We start from the raw sequence: 21,768 nt of genomic DNA, 5'->3' as shown, positions 1-21,768 counted from the left end.
TAGAGACAAAATACAGTGGTAATGAAGAACACATTTCACCTCTCACATTTCTAGCACCAGAAGGACAACTATCATTATTTACTTGCAAAATAGGTGCTCTTAAGGCTTGTTAAAAGTTTCTTAAAGCAAAATAGGTGCTTTTAAAGCTTTAACATTTGTACACTTCGAGTTGCGTTCAAATGCCTGCAGGTGAAATGGTGAACACCTCCAGACAAGAGGAAAAGAGCTGTGTTAGAGGAGAACAATATCACTACGAAAAGCAGTCTAAGCAGATCCTCTGCTACAGAAATCTAGACTCTTAAATATTCCCAGCTTCAAATCACTTGCTTGTGGTTTGATATTATTTACCTAATGTTCATAAAATATTCACATGTTAAATTATATCTCTGTAAATTCAAATTATTTATTACTGCAGCATAATATTTTTAACTAAATATAGATTATATATAACCGTATATAGATAATTCAATTCTATATTCCCTTTCTAATGAAAATCCAGATAGCAATTTCAGTTTAAAAGGAGTTTAGAATTAGTTTTACCAGTTAAGGCCCCAATCCACTATCACAAGTATTCAAAAGATGAGGCTTTGTTCAACTCCCAAGCCATTAAAGATATATTAAAAATAATGAAATTTCCCAAAATTCTGAATATTGGATGTTCTATATTTACATTTTTTTCCTTCTTTCTTCCCTTTTCCTTCCCTTTCTTCCCTTCCTTTCTCTCTTTTCCCTTCCTTTTAGAAAATTGTACATAGGTAACACTTTTCAAGGTTTAAGATTGAAGTTTGTAGAGAAAAACTTCGCATTTTACCTGAAAACTACTTAAAAAATGTAACTGGGTGGCACTTACAAATAGATGGGCTGCAAGGTGGGAGTTAGTAATTCTGTTCACAGCTACTTCAAGTAAATTCTGGGCAGTTTAAGTGAAGTTGCTCCAGATCTATACTGCAATGTACCTAAGGGCAGAAGCTGGACTATTAGAGGTTTTATTTACAGAAGAGGGCCTGATTCTACTTATTTTTCTGAACAGAAGCAGTAGTAGCCATACATCAGTTGTAGCAGCAATTAAAAAAAAATCCCTTGAACAGCAGACGTTTACATTAAAGCAAAGAGCAGCAGTTATGTGAAGATACTTAAAACACCAACACCATCAGTCTTTTCACTATTTACACAATTATGTAACAGCAAGTAAGAAACACCTACCAGCCTCTTTTAGACTTGCAATCAAATGAGAGTTTTAAGGTCTAGAATTTATAAAACAGATTAGAGACAGAAGAAAATGCAAAATATGCTCAGAAGATTAAAAAGATTATATTGAAAAACATACATAAAGAAGTAGGATGTTTCCTAAAAATGGACATAACCTTTAGCCTACTTGTTCTTAGAGGGATTTTGTTTCCATCAGAAGCTGTTACGCTTCTGGGCTTGGAAGCTCTCTCCTTATTTTCCATTATTTAATTACATTACTTGGAAATGGGACTTTAGTTATCTGAATTTCTTGATTCATTACAAGGAATAGAATTCAAAGCTACTAATGTGTCTAAAACGGAAAAGTAATCCACCTTCCTGTACATAGCTTTCTAAATACAATTATTAAAAATATCTTACATTCACACCCCCAAACACACACAAGACCGCTAGCCTTAGTCCTCTGCTCCAGCCCAACCTTTCCCATGCCTGGAGTCTCAAAGTCTGTCTTGCAGCAGCTACAGCTTGTCAACAGGCAGTAACAACGGAAACGGTGACAATGGCAACTGCTAAGTGAGAATTCCTGCAAGGACGTATGAATGTGATTGTGATAGTTAAACATCTGCAAGACAGATCACTTGTGTCATCTCTCTTTTAGCTTGTTTTTCATAGCTGTAATCATACACTTGAAACACCCATATAACTGTTAGTGTTCAACAGTGTACGGGTAAATGCAATTTATGTGCAATTAAATTAAATGGAAAAGGATATAGCCTCTAATACCTGCTAAACTTTCCAGCTTCCAAACAGAGGTGCTGGGCATACAGGTCCAAAGCCTTGCTGTGTAAAGGTCAGGTGCCACCATGCAGAGAAAGAAGCAGCAGTTTGCTAGCTGTCCTGATACTGAAGTTTCATACAACAGCAGTCTCAATCAAAGTAATAGTAGCTTGAAAAGCCAGCCAGGAACAACATGTACTGACTAAAATTACTCATTTTTAACTATAACTGAAGGCCAAAGAAGATGTTCAAATGCTTTTTGCATTAAATCTGCTATTTGCAGATAACCTCTTTATTATGATAAAGAGAAGGAGTATTTGAAAAAAAACTTGTTTAGGGCATCAAGCATTCAAAGCTGTCTCTCACCAAATAAAACAGAGGATCCGCGCTCAGATATATCTGGGATTCCCTTCAGTTTCGCTGAGATTTCACTACTGTTTTCTTAGGAAAAGCTCAGATTCTTTCAGCGATGACTCAGCAATGAGTCTAACAAGCCTCAAACAAGAGGAAATTAAAGGGTTTGGTGTCACACTGCGCAAGCTTCCTGTGGTGCAATTTTCCTGCCTTCCATGTAAGGATTTTCAGGTCAAGTCACTGCCAAAACAAACTATGGAAACTAATTCTAGCTTTGTGAATATTTTATCCTACAGATTACTTGGTTAATAAGAGAACATTGCCATAAATATGGCATGTTCTTGGAAACTCAGAAAGCTTGTGCAATTAGTTGGCTAGTGGAAACTGAATTAGCAGACTGAAGAAGTTCATGCAGTCGGTTTTGTTCATGACATCCTCTGATGCCTCTCAAGATAATAGGTGCCCAAGGTCACTGCTGTTAGTGTCCCAGGAAAGCAAACAATGTTGCCCTCAATGCACTTGTTTGGTGATGTAGGTAATGAACCAGTCAAGAGTAGAGAACTGCTGACTGCTGGAGTCAGGCATCCCATTTTCAATCCTAAATAACACCAGTTTAGAGCTATTATTTGTAACTAGCATTGCAATTCCTCCCCTTGGTACTGGTTCATTATAAGACAGATTTTTAGAGTCTGCAAAATTATTGGTGCTTTCATTGACACCACAGATTGCTGTCTACTGTGTTTTTACTAGAGTTTGTCCTTACTGCTTACTTAACAGAGTTATCTGCAAAGCTATCTGCAGTTATCTGTTCAACAGAGATATCTGCAATTACTGTATACATTTTGCTAGCCCCATGATATGGCAGTCGTGTGCCATGCACTGCCACTCAGTGCCAGTGTTCTGTGCCGCTGCACACTGGGGGACTGTGGGATGGTTTCTGTGCAGCCACAAAGACACTTTTGTTCCTAAGTCCCAATCAAGAAAAATTAAAGGGAAGGCTCAAGGCATATCAAGGCCAATTCCACATCTCAGTCTAAACAATCCAGAAAGTCTGGCAAAGAGAAAGACTGAATTCAAGACCAGATCTTAATTTTGGAGCTTAGATTCCAATTTTGGCTATAGAAAGGCTAAATTATTAATTATCATTAATCAAACCTGTAATAGCACAGTTGTTCCTCTGGTGTTATCTTTTTGCTCACTAGAAAGATGGTTTAATAGATATTTTAGAAAATATATTGAATTCAGCCTTATTGCTATCTAGCCCAGAGACCTTGTCAGGGTGTATGCTTGGTCTCATTTGAACCAAAGCTCTTCTCCCCTGTCTGTGAAAACTGAATGGCTCAACCTACCCAGTGCTTCCCTCAATCATCAGCCCTCTGTAGTCCTTGGAGAGTATAATTCCTTGTAGGGGAAAAAAAAAAGAAACTGGACAACTCTCAAGGCATAAGCAAGGCATAATTAATAACTGTAACTGGATTGTCTGGTAGCCTTCCAGCAACATTTGCTGAAACTCAGCATTTTCCATTTAATTAGAAATATCACATAATTCAAAATATCTTAAAACTTCAGTAGCCAAGCACTGCCTCAAAGTGCTACATTTGACTAGTACCCAACTTCTTCCTTACTAAAAATAGAATAAAAAGTTATCTATCTTCTGCACAAGCTGAAAATAGAGAAGAGTTAGATATAATATTCTGACCCTGGGTGAGCTCTAAAGAAAAGTGACGGCTCTCTAAGGATTAAGAATTTGGCATCAGATTCTTTCTCATCAATATCTTGCTTTCCAACACCAGAAGTACTCTGCTCTCTTCTACCCCTTCTGCTCCAACGGGCAGAAGGAAGGAAGGAAGTTGTTCCAGCTCCTTTGCTGGGGAACTGTTTGTTTTCTCCCATTCGCACCTGCTCAACTTCCCTCAGAGGGGCAGAGACAGGGTTGAACCACTGATTTGTCCATTTGCTTCCTACATGTTCACTCAGGACTGTGACAGACAAGTGGGATTTGCTCTTCCATGTATGGCTGTGCTGTCTAGCCTGGTCATCCAAATGGAAGATGCTTTATACAACTGCAATACAGCTAGCCAAAATGAACCATCAGTACAAGGAAGTTTTGATTTGACTACTTTAATTTCCTCTATCATTTTACATTTTCACCAGGTATAGGAACCCCTGGTTTTGTTATTTTGCAGTAATTTGCATGTAATTTTCCTCCTCTCGCTATCAGACAGTGGCTTCTTCATTATACTTTTTTGCAAACTGAATTATAAAGCTGTTTTGCCAATCTAAACACATCTTCTTTGAGAGCACCTCCTCATATTGCAGTAACACTCCTTACAGAAATTAGCAGAACTTATTTCTCACATTAGCAGAAATTATTTCTTTCATGTTTCAATGCATTTTTCAAAAGATGAACAGAAGATATGCAAGACCCAGAACAAAGTCTCAAATAATTATACTGAACAAACAGTTGCTTTACTATGGTTATCTGCAGGAAAGCTGCACTGTGGTTAACAACCTCTGTTGAAATAGGCATAGCACTTAAATGAGAAAATCAAGCAATAGGTATAGAACAGAGGAAAATGAAACCCTGAATAGTCACAGGCAGATGATTTTCATATACCCTCTCACCAAAATTATTGCAGGAGTTCTTTAACATCGTTTGACTTCGGCAGGTTTTGATCACACAGTATTATTTCCCTACTTGCATTTCCTCCTTAGAGCCTCCAGTGTTCTCTAAAGAACTGCATCGTCTTTTTTAAGCTCTGATGACATTTACAGGCATTGAGATGAAATGAAGATGCACCATTCTGAAATGTTTCAGAAAGAGTGGCCAAGAAAAGTAGCAAGCTAAATTTTGCAACCATGTAAAATACATATCTCTCCAACCATGTAAAATACAGCCTTCTGCTGTAGCATCTAAAGCTACACAAAGATACATACAGCTGGATGTTGTATTTTAGCCATAGCACATGTAGAGAGGTTAGCGTGGAGCTGCATCCCTCCAGAGATATTCTGAGAGACTGTACCTTCTATGACATCCCACTAAAAGCACACACTGCTCGCTTTTTGCGGGCTAAGCCAGCTGCACGGTGCAGAAAAAAGAGCTGGCTATGGCTCTGCTTCTTCCCTTCTGTTATTAGGTAGATACAAGGTGGCACGTGGGGAGGAGGTCTAAAGCAAACTTGCCCTATGTTACAGCTATATTCTAGGTCTGCAGTTCATTCACGTGCGAGGTTTCTCTTCCAGGCTGTAAACTCCTTATGTTAGAAGGTACTTAAACTCTGCAGAGTTGAAACTGTAGCTTTAGCTGTGACCTTTACAGCCCATAGTATGCTATCAGCACATAAACAAGATAATATAACCCCTTAAACACGTTCAGCTTCAGTAAGGTTGCACAGCTGTTTAAGAAGTAAAAGCTGAGCAAGCAAAAGTAGTACCCGTAGAGCAGGAACTTTAAGCCTCATGGAGACCTCTTTGTTCTCTTAAGAGGTTAAATTACATACTCTGTCCAGTCATGAAACAGCTTACAACATTATCTCATGTGGGCTTCCCAAATCAATGTTCTCTTATGTGCTACAGCTTCACTGAAACACTGTGCCAGATAATTTAATGCCAAGTGTTCAATTAGTATTGCAGACCCTGGCTCAGTTGCAGGGACTAGATTGGATGCTTACAAGCATATAATTTATATGGTATTTTATTTGTTATTTTTCGTACAGGCATAAACTTACCAATATTTTGGTTGGGTGCCTTTGTTGTCTTACCGATTTTGCTTGTTTCATATTACCAAAATAAAACAACAAAATCAACAAATCTACAATGCCAAATATTTACGTGAGAAAAAGAACTTCAATATAACAAATTGTGCCTCAGGCAGAGGGATTAAGGTCTCAAAATGCACATCAGAATATGATAGCTTTATGTTCATTCATTGAAGAAGAATATAAACAGTTTAAATTGAAGCTTTCCTTGTTGTAAATAACAAAGAAGGGCTGTCACTCACATTCCAGGAAGAAATACTGCAGCAGTACAAGATACTACCACCTCATTTGCTTTTTACCAGCCCTTTTCAAGGGACTAGCAGAGTCCCACTAGCAGAGCAGAAAGCCTTTCACAGCAGAGATACCTTTTTTACTTCTCTTTCTCTGGCAACTTAAGGTGTTACATAAGGCTATGAATGGAAAAGACTGAGGCAAGGGCAGGCATGTTCCCTTCTCTTGATGCCACGACAGGAACAGAACCTTCTGCAGTGCGACAAATCACACACCTTGGGGTAGGAATATTTGCAACCAACACAGCAAGACTTGCCAGGCCATAAATGAAGTAGGAGAGAGGTACTGTGCACTGCATATTCTGAGAGACAGATCCAGTAAATAGGCATGCACCTGTTTCAGTATCTGTGCGGTATCAGCTCTCTGAAAGGTTGTGAAGAGTATTTGTCTTATTTGTCTTCATATTTAAGCCACCTTAAGATGAGTGTGTTAATAGGATGTCTGAATCCCTCTACATTCATAATGGCTCTTGTGTAAAGAAAACTGAGAATATTATGCAGAAGTACTTACTTAAGTATCAGAAAGGATACTTTAGCTTTGCTTATCAGGCATGCAGGTTAAATATGGGCTTTCTGATACTGTCTTCTAATCTGTGGTACATTTTTTCAGAATCAGGATGACCTAAGATAATGATTTTGAAAGGCCTGTAGTACAAATGACGTTCGTATCAAATAATGACATAACTCTCCACTTACTTTAAATAGTTTATTAGAAATAATGCTTAATTTAAGAAGGTATAGTACATTTAGCACCATTATTGTTTCCTATAATGCAGTATCTTTAAGAATTTTAAATGAAAAATTGCCATTATAGAATATTTTTGTTCTTCTCTCCCCTTCTCCTTCCTCCTCTCATCCCTCAAATGCTTTTTGAGGGTTCATCTACTTACTACTTCAGTGTCTTTCAAGCTAAATTTACTTCATTTAAAAGTAGTTATTCTCTCACAACTTTCAGTCCTTGAAATATCCAGCACTTAATCTATCTGATGAGGTTGTTTCTTAGCTAAAAAACACACATCAGCAATGATAAAAAATTGACATTGAAACTCAGTTAATAGCTCTGTAGTTGAAGTTTTGCTGGAACAAAGTATAAATTACCACACTTGCAGTTGCTTTAGCTATGTAAGGCTACCAACGGTAGAAAGTGATAGAAGTTGGATTTTACTGGGTAAAGGCAATAGTATTTGGCAGTATGTACAGAAGCAGGCCTTTAAAACAAGGCTATACTTAAAAGTTAATATTCAGCACACAGATGTACTTTGAAAATGTTGTGTTCTGCTTTTCAGAAGCCTGTAATTGTGTGCAATCAAAAAATTTGCTATTGATAAGGTGTGGTCCTATTTGTCCTTTTTGTTGGCAGCATGCAAGACGACAGTTTAGAATCCTCAACTTCAATATCTCAACTTCTGAGAGAAAGTTATTTAGCTGAAACTAAACATCAAGGGAAGAGTGAAAGAAGCAGATCAGAACCAGCTTCTCATAATTTCCATTATGGCAACGCTTCTGGTGATTCAGATGAAGTAGCTGCCCAAGATGACCTTCCAGACCTCTCTGCCTTTTTGAGCCAGGAAGAGTTGGATGAAAGTGTAAACCTGGCAAGACAAGCTATTGATCAGAATCCACTGGAAATTAAAGAGGATGAGCTTCAGGCACATTCACAGCATCCCCCAGATCAGCTGAAAAACACAGGAAAACACAAACAAATGGCCCAGTCTACAGCTTTGAAAACATCAGACAATGGCCTGCACTCAAACTTTTGTCAGGACCATGTCAGAAATACAAAGGGCTCCAAAGGGAGCTCTCAAGACCTAAAAAAACAACACCTTCCTTCTGAGTCAGAATCAAAAAAGGAGTTCCTAAACAAGGCAGCAGATTTTATTGAGGAGCTCTCATCACTTTTCAAAGCTCACAATTCTGAAAGAATAAGACCCCGAACATGCAAAAACTACAGGAGCAAAATGGATTCTAAGAATAAGTCTGCTCAAAAAGGTAGCTCTAGCCTATCTAGCACGTCGGAAAGCAGAGAAAGGCTTTCCATTCCAGTACCTCAAGACTTGGAAAACAAAGCAGAGAAAACATTTGAACAAACAGATGATCAACAGGCGGCAAACTTGGAATCTATCAATCAATTAACAAGTGCAGAGCTAAAAACAGAGTCAGAATCTGCATCTGTATATTCTGATGAGCCTATTGGACAACCACCACGCTTTACTCAAAAACTGAAGAGCAGGGAAGTTCCTGAAGGAACCAAAGTGCAATTGGACTGCATTGTGGTAGGAATCCCAGCACCTGAAGTCAGGTAAACATATTCTGCACTTGCCATTTTGTATTTCTGTAACAGTAGGTGTATGCCTTACTTTTTCCAGATACTTTGATGAGTATGTTTCAGTAATCTGTATTTAAGTTATTATACAAATAACCAGGAACAGCTTAGTTCTAATTCAGATTCTGACAACAATTCTGCTGTGACCTTAGAAAAAACACTTCCATTTTATCAGTATAAGACACCCTTATTAATTGATAGTTATTCATGTTGTGTGACTAGCAAGCTAATTCTGATGCTTCAGTCTTCACCTATGGATATCTATGAGGATTTTGAAACTTAAATAAGTAACATTTGCAAAGATCACTGGAGATAAAAGGAAATGTGAAAAAGCTACACTTATTGGACAACATCAGTGGAATGAGAAACAGATTATTGTAACTTAAATTTATCTCGAAAATTCTTAGATCTCATCAGCACTTCTAAATCTAAATTTGTTCATATGGAGCTCATTAGCCCAATTTACTTCTCAATTACAGTGGTGGAATTATATTTCCTTTGCTGGGACCATACCAATCCAATAGAAAGGAAAATTCTATCCATCTTTTAGAGATGTACTGTACATATTTGCATACTAATATCTGCAGTATCATAAAGAGATACCTTTAGTCTAGATGGTTGCCTATCCTTTTATAGGCATTTTAGAAATCTGTGTTGCTTTTCTAAATAATGAAAAGAACTGTTTGCATCCTCAGCATCTAATTAAAGGACTCTGAGCTTCACAGATGGTCCACTTTTTCCAATTATCAGCTCATTGTCTTCCTTATATACTTAGACAATGCTAGGTACAGCACTACTACAACTTCTACTGCAGTCAATACCTTTTATCATCTTTCTCACTGAACTAATAGGCACTATCATCAAATGAAAACTTCTCAACATCCAAAGACAGAAGCTCCAAAGATTTTTGTGGTAAAGAATCTTTGTCTTCCACTCCCTTGGATTTCTGGCACACCAGCTGCTAATTTTTCAGAAGGAAGAAGCTTTTACAACACAATATGAAGTACATAGGAACAAGGATCTACAAATGAATCCTCTTGTTTTGGCCTGTCTGCAGTTATGGACAGCCTTGTCAGGAAGACAAGAAGTTACCCAGTTCATAGGATCCCTGAACTGTGACTGCCAGACTATTTTGCCCCACTAATGCCTTTGGTAGTAACATGTAGATTCTCAGTCCCTAACAAGACCTTGATCCATGGTGCCATGCAGGGTCTCTTGTCCATGACAGGAATGTGAACAGCCAGAGGACTAAATGGTTTGTTTATAGAAGAGGAATCTGCTCTAAAGCTGGGGGAAATACCTTGTTTGGGAAGCCTACGCTTTCTACGATGCTTCATGTCTAAACTTACTGCTTTAACAATTTTGAGGCATTCCCTTGATGGAGATTATGCCATTATAAATATTGTATTGTGTTCAGCCCTTAAATTCATAGAGGATTCCAATCAAAAGAGAAAACAGTGCCAGAAATTTGGGTTTTTTGAAAGAAAACAGACAGGAAATATCATCATCCCTTTAGATATTAGCGCCACTCTCTGAAGACTTCTCCTGCTTATAAAGACTTTGAGACTTATTTCTCCAGGCACTTGCCTTAATAATCCTTTTTGATATTAAAAATGTCAGTAGGATCCCTGGACATGAGAAATATTTTTTTTCTTCTCTCATCATTCATAATTTATAACACAAAGAAAACTGAAATAGTCTTCTCTTACGTAGAGAAGACAGAAACTCAATCTGTCTTTCTTTGTATTCGAAAAGGTGAACACTGAATTGCTTGTTTATAGACATATACTCCAGCGTACAATGTTAATTTTATGTATTTCTCCAGAAGGCCACACCACCATCCTTATAACAGCACATCATGCCCATGCCATTGACACATACATAAAACTGACAAGGTATTCATGCCATCTAAGTTTAGGCGTTTAATAACTATCTGAATTAGAAGCTGACACTATAAAGTCACTGAAGCCTCGCAAGGGCAGATCGGAGTACCCAGGAACAATGACTCATCCCATGGAGTATCCAGGGATGGCCAGGATGCCTATGCACCCAATTCAGGGACTGCTTAATTCCACAGAACTGGATGATCGGTATCTTTGTAAGTTGGGTCTATTTTTGTCCCAACAAAACTGAAGCTTTTCCATGGAAATTTCTGTCTCAACATTTGATTTTGTTTACTGTAAATAATAAAATAAGTTACTTATATGAATGACAGTTAATACAGGAGCTATTACAGTGTTAGAGAATAAGCATCCATCAGACTTTTCCAATGATAATACACTGCTCCAAACAGAAATGCACACTTGGTTTCCTGACTCATGCCAGATCAGAGTCTTAGAGGAGCTAACACAGAAGTCCAGAACTCACATGCTGATGCCCCAAGGCCAAGGGAAGTAGGGACACGGAGAAAGAAGTCCCATAGGGAAAATCAGTCCCAAGTAGTCAAGCTCAAGAAAAAGATCAGGCTCAGCTTTCAGTTTCACAATTGAAACTTAACAAAAGATAAATCACAAGGGGTAAGTTTGAACTCTCTCTCCCCCTGTGTTTTTGTGTGTGTGTGTGTGTGTGTGTACGTACGTGCTGTATTAAGGAGAAACCTGGGAATGTTAGCTGCTTGAACAGAGTTTCCTGATCATAATTGTTTGTTAACAAACATTTTGTCCTGTTCATCCAAGATTCTTTCAACTCCACCAATGTGTAGGAGTAACACTAAGAAAGGGTGTAAAAAAATTCACTTGCCTGAGTGATAAATATTCATGTGCTTCCAGTGATCATGGCCTTTTTAGTCACTGCTACAGCAAAAGGAAAACAGAAAACATAATGTACTTTGGGGTATGTGTTCCATTAACCATGGGGACCATGAGAATGCAGGTTTTTTTCACTAAAAATAGTGTTTGTCTTTGATCTGCTGTGCAAAGCTTCCAAAATAGTGAAGGAAGCATCTTGTCGGCCATAGTTGTGGAACTGTGTCCAGAACTGGGCTCAGAACTGGCAACCGTCTTGCTTTGAGGGTAACAGTTTTCCGCGGTTTGTGGTGAGTTAGTTCAGTATCTGTGGAGCTGGGCAAGGAGAGAAGAATTTTAATAGATAAGCAAGAGAGATACAAAATCAGTAGTCCCAGGAAAGGACTAACTGACAAGGTAGCAACTGATGAAAGAAAGCTTAATGCTGACTCGCTTTAAGGCATGATTTCTTCTTCCTTCAACTTAGCTGAATGACCACGCTCAGTAAACAAGCATTCTTTAGACACACGTGTGCTAATGCATGCTTGCCTGCGTCCTTTGACTTAAAATGGACTTCCTAACCACAGAAAGGAATCCCAAGTTACTTATAATGCTTATAATATATACACTTACAATGTAGAAGTGGTACTGTGGGAACCCAGAGCATTGTGAAACAAGAACAAGATTCAACAAGCTCTGTAATGTAGTTTCTCAGTCAACACTAGGAGCAATCAGATGGTTAAACTGATGTAATGGGGATTATAAGAGAGAAATTAGAGACAGGAGATTTAGAAAGAAGCTGATCACAGGAATGGAAAGGACTGGAAAATATGATGGACAGATACCACATTTGAAAGCAAGACAGTACAAAACAAAACTGATTATGTGAAAAATGGTGTAAATGACATTCATGATGGATCAGGGTCAAAATACCATTGGCAATGATAAAGCAGTATAATTTGCAGGCTTGGTAGGTAACTGGCGTAGACGAAGGCTCACTGAGGGACAGAAAATTGGATGGTGGAGCAAGAGAAGAAACTGGAAACTGGTTTGAAGTATCAGTATATGGAAAGCTAAATCCTGCTTGGCTGAATACAGATAGACCTGTCCAACCGCTTTTTAAGATAACTCAGCCTTAATGTAACAAGCCCACATGTTAGAGGAAGCTCATTAAGCCTACCTATCTAGAAAGAAGTTTCAGTGAAACGTTACCCATTTTTCAGTATCATCAGCTGAATGCAGTGACATAGAAGAGACGAACAAAGATTGATACTATAGTATATGGGCCTCTAGCTAGATCAAACATCAGCTCACAATTAAAGAGCACTACTACAATTATTGATTGATTACTTTACTCTGACTATACTGCAGGTCAGATATAAGCATTTAAGAGAATTGTGTAGTGTATTTCCAAAGCGTTAAAGGTTTTGATGACCTCCTTCTCATGCTTCCCTCTACAGCTCTGTTTCTGTATGAGTAATGATAGGTGTGACATTCACTCCTCTCCGTGAGGAGAGCACTCCTTACTCCCTCAAGTTCAGAGGTGCCTACATTTTTCCAAACTGTTTGGCACATCACTCCTAGGTTAATTTTACTTATGAATCACATTGCATGGTTTGGCATACACAGCTATCCTGGAACTGTCATGAGGATTTGATGTTCTAAAAACAGGCTGTATGTCATTAGGTTTCCGTGAAAACATTCTTTAACATAGGCATACAAAGCTTAAAAAGTACATTTTAGTGCTGCTTGATTTAAGGAAACTAGATCTGCAACTAATCACAGATTTTTAGAGACTGAAGTCACTTAAGATTGATTAAGATTTTTTTTTCCTGGCTGCCAAATGAAAACATTTATCTGTTTTGGTGCTCAAAGCCCAGAGAGTCAAACTTCTCTTACATGCAACTCCAATCAAGTCAATGGATTAAGATCTAGGATGAATTTGGCACAGCGGATGACACTGCTTGTGCTTAATGTGAACCTGCCTTGTATGATGAAGCTATCATTACAATTCATGGCAGGAATGAAATGTCAGTGACAGAGAGTATTGCCACTTCAGTCATGCCACGTATCTCAATGTCAGAACTCCCCTTGGAACTGACATTTCATTGCTACCACGTACAACATTTTGATGGTAAGAATAAAATAAAATGTTAATAAGCAAGGAGTAGATATGGCCATACCAAAGATTTACGTAAAGCTTAATTTCACAAGAGAATTGTTTTTCATTTATAAGCACTGCAAAGAGATAACATATATGTAGCACGCTCTTTTTCTTGGCTTAACCTCAAAATACTTTAACATTATGGTGGAAATAGTGACTAAAGAACACACTGCATAGGAGAACTAAACACAGGTTTGAAACAGAAGTTTATTCCTGAAGTTTTAAATCACTTATGCTGCAAATTTTGGACTAGTCAAAGGCAAAATAACTGCAAAGAAAAGAATTAACTCAATCCTGCTCCACTGTCTGCTTGACTTTACTAAAGGAATATACTGCTCACATACTACTAAAATAACTGGAAGAAATAGCTTACATGGTGTATTTAAATTTGCTTATAGGCAATTAGAACTGTGCCTCACAAAGGCATGCAATACAGACTTATCTCTACAGAAACACAACAGGTTAATTGGAAAAGCTGATCAGTAGGAACACAAAGAGTTCTTATATCTTACTGGTGATTATATCGCAGCATTTTGTGTAATGTGTTTTGCTTTATGTGTCACATAAAGCAGTGAGGAGCCACATTTGAGTGGGCACAAAAATATAGTATCACTGTACTACATAAATTATTTTAATGTTCTGAAAAGATGCTGCTGAAAATGAAATCAAATTCTAGAACATGGGTATTCTCTTTAATAGTTTTTCATGTCTGCTAAAGCTAACATGCTAAAACAAGACTACATTATAAGGAAGAGGCATGAGGTAGGTATATAAAAAGACATGAGTAAGTGCCATGAGTCAGCTCCCAAAGTACACAGTTGCCTACATGAATTACACACCTAAAAGGCGACTTATGCATTCATATACCCAATTTGTGCTTGTAGTCATACAACTGTACATGAACCTTAGGTCTTCTCTCCTGAAAATGTGACCATTGTCAACTATCACCAATTGTAAATCTTGAAAACAACAGAGGAATAAACCATATTGTACAGAGAATAAAAAAAATTCCCCATTCGGGATCAGAGGAATCCTATATAATTTCCTGGTCTGGAACTTAAAAACGGCACTAATCAATTTAAAAGAACCTTTTCAATCAACCCTGTAATGGACATTACCATACTTTTTTCCCTTGGGACTGCTAAATGTTTCCTCTACTTACTCGTGGTAGAGTTGTTCCTTTATCCCAGGCACTAGATGTTTGTGTTCTGGATACCAAGGACCCCACTACTAACTATGGTGTCTGTATCTACAAGTTTATAAGGACATCACTGAACAGAAAAGCAAATGTAACATGCACTTCTGGGGAGCCAGTCAAAAAAACCCCACTGTATCTAATTATTAGTGGGGAAAATACCAGATTTGGGCAAGTCGTTATGGGCAAAGTCTAAAATAGATGTAGTTTTTCCTTCTGTTTGAAGAGGTTTGTAATAGAGGATCTGAAGGACTATGATGGAATGTGAACACTACAGCTCAATCAGGAGAAGCTAGAAAGATCATTATTTTTAAAGGAAATGTATTTTGAATGGAAGTGTAGACCAATTCTCTCAAAATAAAGATGACACAGATAAAAAGCAGGATTTGCAAACTAAATGTTAGTAAAGAACCATACAATCTAACTACTAGAAAATAATTATAACGGTACTGTGATAGTGAAATCCTTTAAAAGAGAGGTAGTTTGTAAATAATCATTTTAAGATCAGTGATTTTGCCTTTTAAAAATTATTTTTAAGTGCTGTTTCACACCTTCTAAAAAAGATAAAGAGAATGGTAGATAAACGATAAAAGATAAAGATAAAAAGATAAAAAAGATAAAGAGAATGGTTAGATACTCTGGAGAAATATATGAACATACATACATATATATGTATATACTCGCTCTGTTCTTATACTCTTCCTAAGTGTCTGCTTTTGGCCACTGTCAAGACAGCATGCTGGGTTAGGTGGACTTGTAGTCTGAGCCAGAACATCCAGTAAGTTCTTACTTATCTTTTTACGTGGCAACCTAGGATATGTGCTGATGTTATTACTCCCTTTTGTATGATGGCAGCTGTCTCTTAAATTTTGAAAGGTGCTCCATGTTGTATGGGTTTGGTTAATATCCACAACACTGTTTACACTGTATTGTGAAGCACCTTAAACAAGTTCCATTGAGGTTTGAGAAGTAGCATGAATGGCTGCTGAAAGCTATCCTGGGGTAAAGTGGTGTCCTAGGCAGACTGTCCACTGACAGAAAGTACCTTGGAGCATCTCATTTTGCCCACCAGATTGGTAGAAAACCTAGCAAATGAACTATGTTGAACTTCAGAGGGACAGAGGAATACTCCCTTAACGTTGTGGCTTACATTGAGTTCAAGCAAACACCTGTGGCAATTTAAGATACAGCTGTAGCCTCCCGACAGCCCAGTCCCTTCTGTTATGGTTATTAACATTTACCAAAAGTGATATATAGGAGAATTTGTATGGTTCAGTTATCCTAGATTCACATGTGTAGTGTCCTGGCACAAACCCTTTTTCATTAGACCAGAACTGGGGCAGCTGGGCCTGGGAACACATTTGAACCTGCCACCCTTGCTTCAGAGCGAGAAACCTTCAGCAAAGAAGTCTGCATTAGGATTCTAACATCTTAAAGTACTGCTGCCAGATCTGCAGGAGTTTGTCTAGCAGAGCCCTAAAGCTCAAATGTAAGAGAAATGAGTAACTTGGTTAAAGTTCTCTGCATAAAGCACTGCCAATTTCTCTTTGGTAAAACCCTGCAAGAAGGATGTGGATGTATTTTAGTGAAGCAAAGCTGTACTTCAGCTGTGAAATGTCAGGGAAGAGAGCTGGGACATTTTACACTCTACTGGCATCCTCTTTTAACATGATGATATTTACTACATGACTGTCCATTGCAATCGGAAATGTTAAATTCGTAACAGTAATTTTCTTAGACCCATTTTCAATTCTTGTTAGAATGGAGGCTTGTAAAAGAGGACAAACAAGCAGATGTAGACACGAACCAAGACTTTTAAGTTCTAGCTCTCTAGCTACAAAGGTTTGCCTTTCCAAAAGGGGAAATTGTGTTAAGCGGTATGATTCATTCCACAGTGAAGGAGCTTCCCTCCATAAAAGGCAGACCTGTACGCTTTCCAAGCTGTACATTCAAGTCAGTTAACTGTACAGCTACAGATTACACTAATGTGCAGCTCGAAGTGGACTGGGGAATACCCTACTACTGGGTCTACTTTAAGAAAGCCATGTTGGACGGCTAGGACTGATGGTGCACGAATAGTGTGTGGTTTACTTCTTAGCTATGTAATCAATATTTAAGTTCCAGATCTGTCCTCCTTCATACCTCATAGTCCCTTTGAGGCTCCTTTTTCAATTCTACATTATATTTCTATTAAATTCTGGTTTTCCATGTACAGTATGGACTGTCTTATAGGTTTTGGGTTTTTTTCAAGGTATTAATTTGGGGTTTTCTTTATGCTCAATTTGTAGCACAAACTTGTAAAAAGTTGTGCTTCCAAGGGGTAAATACAATGGAATGGTTAAACAAATTTATTGATTAATGTTTTTCTAAATTATCTGAAATGGAAATGTATCAAAGTACCTTATAGTATGAGCCAGGAAATATGAATTACTACAATTACTCAAAAACCTATCCTTATCTTTCCCACAACTAATCTTATGCTGTAATATATAATAGTAAATAGATTTGCCATTGCTTTCATAGCCTTTGTATGCACTCAGAAGTTAGCAGGTACTTTTACCAAGTTACCATATAAAGATGGATGAAACAATTATTCATTTAAAAATATCAATTGAATAAAAAAATGTTATCAGTATGACAGCCCCCACCCACACATGCACAAGACACATTAATCAACCATACCTAGTTAAGAAAGCACCAGTAAACAGAAAATACAAATATTTCTGTGGAGTTTTATATCTATCTATATTTATGAGAAAAGTTGCAGTGAAAATGAATACACCTTAGTTTGGCTTTTCAAATTTAGCTAGTTATCTAAAAATACAGGTATTTCTGAGTATTATCCCAAACATTTAACTCTGGATCCTATATATAGTACTACACCTTCTCTGTAAAACCTAGGTTGTCTTATTAAATTTGAATCTGGCTCTGCAAACCCACCTGCTTTTTCTCTTTCTGTTCTCTCTTTTCCCAATTAACAAGCAATAGCAATCAGGCCTGCTCTCCCCTCCTACTAGCTCTCAGGTTAAGCTGATGGTTACTGCCATTAACACATCCTATGGAGCTGTCTTTTCAGGCGCTGCTTTTACTTTTGCTTGGATTCCTGCATTTTCTACTGAAACAACCCTTCTGAACACTGAGGGACTTAGGAATGCCTTAGATGAGAATGTGAAGTCTCTAAAGGGCCCAATATATTCTTGGATGTGTAGCTGGGTTTAAAAGAGAAACCCAGCAATATGATGCGGAAAAGAATTCAAGGTCCAGCTGTCCCACTGGCCATGTCCCTGTAAGGAAGTGCCTCTATATTGTAATAGGTCACTTCTCTTTCCTTGTGGTACACTTCTGCCATCTTTTATAAAAAGCAGATTGTCTTAAATGTATGACAAAACAAAGAGTAACACTATAGTAAATTTCAGTCACATTCGGAATCAACATGAACTTTGGAATCACAAGTTTGAGGGAAATTTGTTTACTTAGGGTTCGGGGTTTTTTTGCTACAGTTTAAGCCACAACACGGACCTGAATGTACCTCAAGAGGAATTCAGAGCTGGATTGATAGCATTACAAATTCAGAGCTCTTCTACTCTACTGTTGAAATCTGTATATCAAGACAAATATGTGCTAGAGTCACTTACATAAACTAGTTTGTTAGTATGTTTAAACACTGCAAAGAAAGGAGCTCTATTATTTGCTGTAATTGAATATTATGAAAATCATAAATATTTTATTCCTATGACTGTTGATTCAACACTTGTCTGCAGTACTCCGTCAGAATCTTCAGGCTAAAACCCACCCATTTTATCAGCAGAAAGACTTCCAACATTGTCATTCTAGTTGTCAAGTTGTTTGCATTGATAAAGAATATTTCTTGCCTTGCAGGTGGTACTGTGAAGGGAAGGAGCTTGAAAACTCACCAGACATTCAAATTATCCAGACAGGTGATCAACACTCATTGGTTATTGTTGAAGCTTTTGAGGAGGATACAGGACGTTACTCGTGCTTTGCTTCAAACATCTATGGAACAGACTCCACTTCTGCAGAGATTTACATAGAAGGTAAAGTTAGAATTGTTGCAGAAATTGGTTATTGAAATTGGTCATACAGCATTAAGATACAATTATGTATTTTGTGTGTTAACTGTGTAATAGATTTGTCACAAAAAATACATAGCAGGGAGTCAACACTTGTCGCCATTATTAACATATTTATTATTTCTCTGTAAAATACCCTTCAGACAAGTGACTGTCCTTTACATATAATTTTATTGTGCTGCTTCCCAGAGATTTTATGTATCTCACTGCAAGATCGAAATCTAGAAATATTCAGATTCTGATGCCACCTTATATTTTTTGTCTGTGGTTACTCTACAGAAATATAAGAACCTAAACTTTGTGTTTAATTATTATTAATTTTTTTTTAATATAGGATAGCTTCATCCTAACTCGTTATTGGGACCTTGTAACCAAAATAAATATGCCAGCAATTTGATATTTTACTTGCACAATAGACGCTGTAAATAAAACAGAATATATATCTGCAGATTTACGTGTCTCTTCTTTCTCCTTATGCTTTTTAATATATCCTACTTGGCTTAAGAGAGGTCTATTTATTATATTTCTTTTTAACACTTTTTTGGGTAAGGTTTTAGATTGCATCCATCATTGTGCTAGCAGGATTACAAATTTAAAATAAACACACAGATCCTTTTTTTTTTCCTTTTGTATTTTTTCCATTTCTCAGGCAGAGAAATATACTGTGAGTACCATCACTGACAACAGTGGGACCATTCATAAATTAAAGCACCTACCCTATTTAATACAAAGTTAATTTTGCTCTACTGTTATTCTTCTTTCACGTCTCTAATCTGACAGTGAAAGGACAAATCCTTTTTTAGTATCTGCACTGCCCCTGACATTAATGGGAGATGTCTGTGCTTGGCAGGGATTTACTAGTTCTCAAGACTGGGGCCAAGGCCTGCTTTTACCTAACTCAGTGGATGTTGGATGGAAGCCATGGCTGATGGAGATGCTCGCTGGCAGGAACTGAAGAGAAAATGCAAATTCCAAATGCAGTGAAGGCTGAATCAGAAGTGTAAAACTTCTCAGTAAGACAGCTGTTAGTAAACTGAGCTAGCATCTTCTCCAAACTGTGCTACAAGGCACCAGTTTAAGAATAATAGCTATGATTCCAGGTCTCTCTCTTTTTTTTCCCCCTTTTTTTTTTTTAACTGATAGTATCAGATGTCCGAGGAAAAAAAGCTCTTACTTGATTCACAACAGCAATTACACACTAAATCATCTTAGTGGCATTTTAAAGAGAACCTGAGGAAGACCCAGGTATACAGTCACTCTTGGATCCTGTTCTCCTCATTTCAGTCGCACCTCATCCCAAATCTGCCTTATGTCAATAGCAGTTCCGCATCTTACACATTATGCAACATTGGTTCATTTCCACTGCAATGTGATCTTTTGTTTTGGCATAGCTTTATAATATATAACCTTAGAATGCTCAAGAGGAAATTTGAATAAAGGGTTGTATCATTCATAGATAAACTTCTCCAAAAACCCCTCTGCTAAATGATTGGTTTTTTTCTTTTTCACAGGAGTCTCTTCTTCTGACTCTGAAGGTGAAATCATCAAAGACGAAATGGATCAGTAAGTTTAAAATCAATTTCATCTTCCATATTTCTTACAGTTAAAAAAACCCACAAGTGTAGACATTTCGGTTTCCATTAATATTTTGCAACTTCCAACACATTAGGCTTTTTTTTGGGATTTGTTTGGATTGTTTGGGTGTTGTTTGCATGTTTGTTTGTTTGCTTTACAAATAGTATGGAACAAATACACATTTGCTTGTGTGTCTTCAACTTTAGCTTAAGAATTGAAACTTTAATATTAAATATAAACATAAAAAGAAATATGTTACCTTAAAGATTAAACTACTAAAATTAATTTACTAAAACAGATGCCATTTGACTAGACCAAACTTAAATGCTGGTTTAAGCATCTGACTTGGAAAAACGGTGTAGTAAAATTTCTCACATGAAAATATGGTATGTCATGAAGTTTTTGGCAGAAGATGGCTATACAGGGATTATTTATATATAAGAAGGAAATTAATAAATAACTAGAGTAAACTGTAATGATGGGTATAAAAGACTACTTAATTATAAAAACAAAGAAAAGGTGTCAGATATAATCTAAAACCTGGGAAATAATTTTATTTTTCCTAAATGAAACCCATTCCCTGTGCATTTAGAACCTGATCCAATGCTGTTAAAATCTGTAGTCTTTCAGAATCAAAGTCTTTCTATTAACTGGAAAGGGAGTCAGACTGGTTGAAAACTAAAATAATCAATCTTTTATTTTGAATTCCTTTGTTCAAAATTAATTCAACCCCAAAAGCAACCAGTGCTTTATAAAGAGGAAATTTTAATCAGATAGACTTATGCACCTTGGGTTTTTTCCATTATTTATCAAGGAGGGTTATACTCATTACAAATGTCATCTTCTTTGAAATGCAAATACGAAACACTGCAGTGTGTTTGACTGAAGACCTCAGGCTGACAGCAAATCCTGTCTTAGGTGATTTTTACTTCGAAGTCATAAAATATTCCAGATTGGACTGGTTTATGGACTTTGGAAAATGTAAGGATTTAATATAAAACTTAAGATCAAGAAGATCTCAAAGGTTTTGGGACGAATTGCTAAGTTTTTCATAGTTGTAGCTCAGATTTTTCCAAATGTCTCAGGGATAACATTTTTGCTTATTCATCTCATTAGGTGTTAACGTAGGGTTGACCGTGATCCTGATCACTTGTGGCTTCTCTAAATTGCTTACCTCATTAAATTGTGAAATAATGTATTGCATTCTGTATTTCTTAGAAAAAAAAAAGAATGCTGCTCTGACATCGTAGCAGGATGTCCTCAAATGATAGAATTATGAAAAATCAGGTTTGGGTATAATCAGAGTGTCTTTATTTTTGCTTAGCTTCCA

The 21,768-nt window shown here is 37.2% G+C and overlaps 1 protein-coding gene across 3 annotated transcripts in view; it reads left to right on the top strand.

The window, feature by feature from the left end:
* Positions 1-21,768, top strand: part of MYPN (myopalladin) — a 79,453-nt gene that overhangs the window by 18,756 nt on the left and 38,929 nt on the right. For all 3 annotated transcript variants that reach the window (XM_009325817.1, XM_009325815.1, XM_009325816.1), the window contains exons 2-4: positions 7,728-8,666; positions 18,652-18,827; positions 20,375-20,426. In XM_009325817.1, the coding sequence (XP_009324092.1) occupies positions 7,729-8,666; positions 18,652-18,827; positions 20,375-20,426 (1,166 nt within the window). In that variant the 5' untranslated portion in view covers position 7,728. The remainder of the gene's footprint in view (positions 1-7,727; positions 8,667-18,651; positions 18,828-20,374; positions 20,427-21,768) is intronic.

Source organism: Pygoscelis adeliae, unplaced genomic scaffold (assembly GCF_000699105.1).
Source record: "Pygoscelis adeliae isolate BGI_AS28 unplaced genomic scaffold, ASM69910v1 Scaffold4, whole genome shotgun sequence".
In the NCBI taxonomy this organism is placed as follows: domain Eukaryota; kingdom Metazoa; phylum Chordata; class Aves; order Sphenisciformes; family Spheniscidae; genus Pygoscelis; species Pygoscelis adeliae.
The sequence above is the reverse complement of the archived record's forward strand: the minus strand, read 5'-3'. Positions and strand labels throughout refer to the sequence as shown.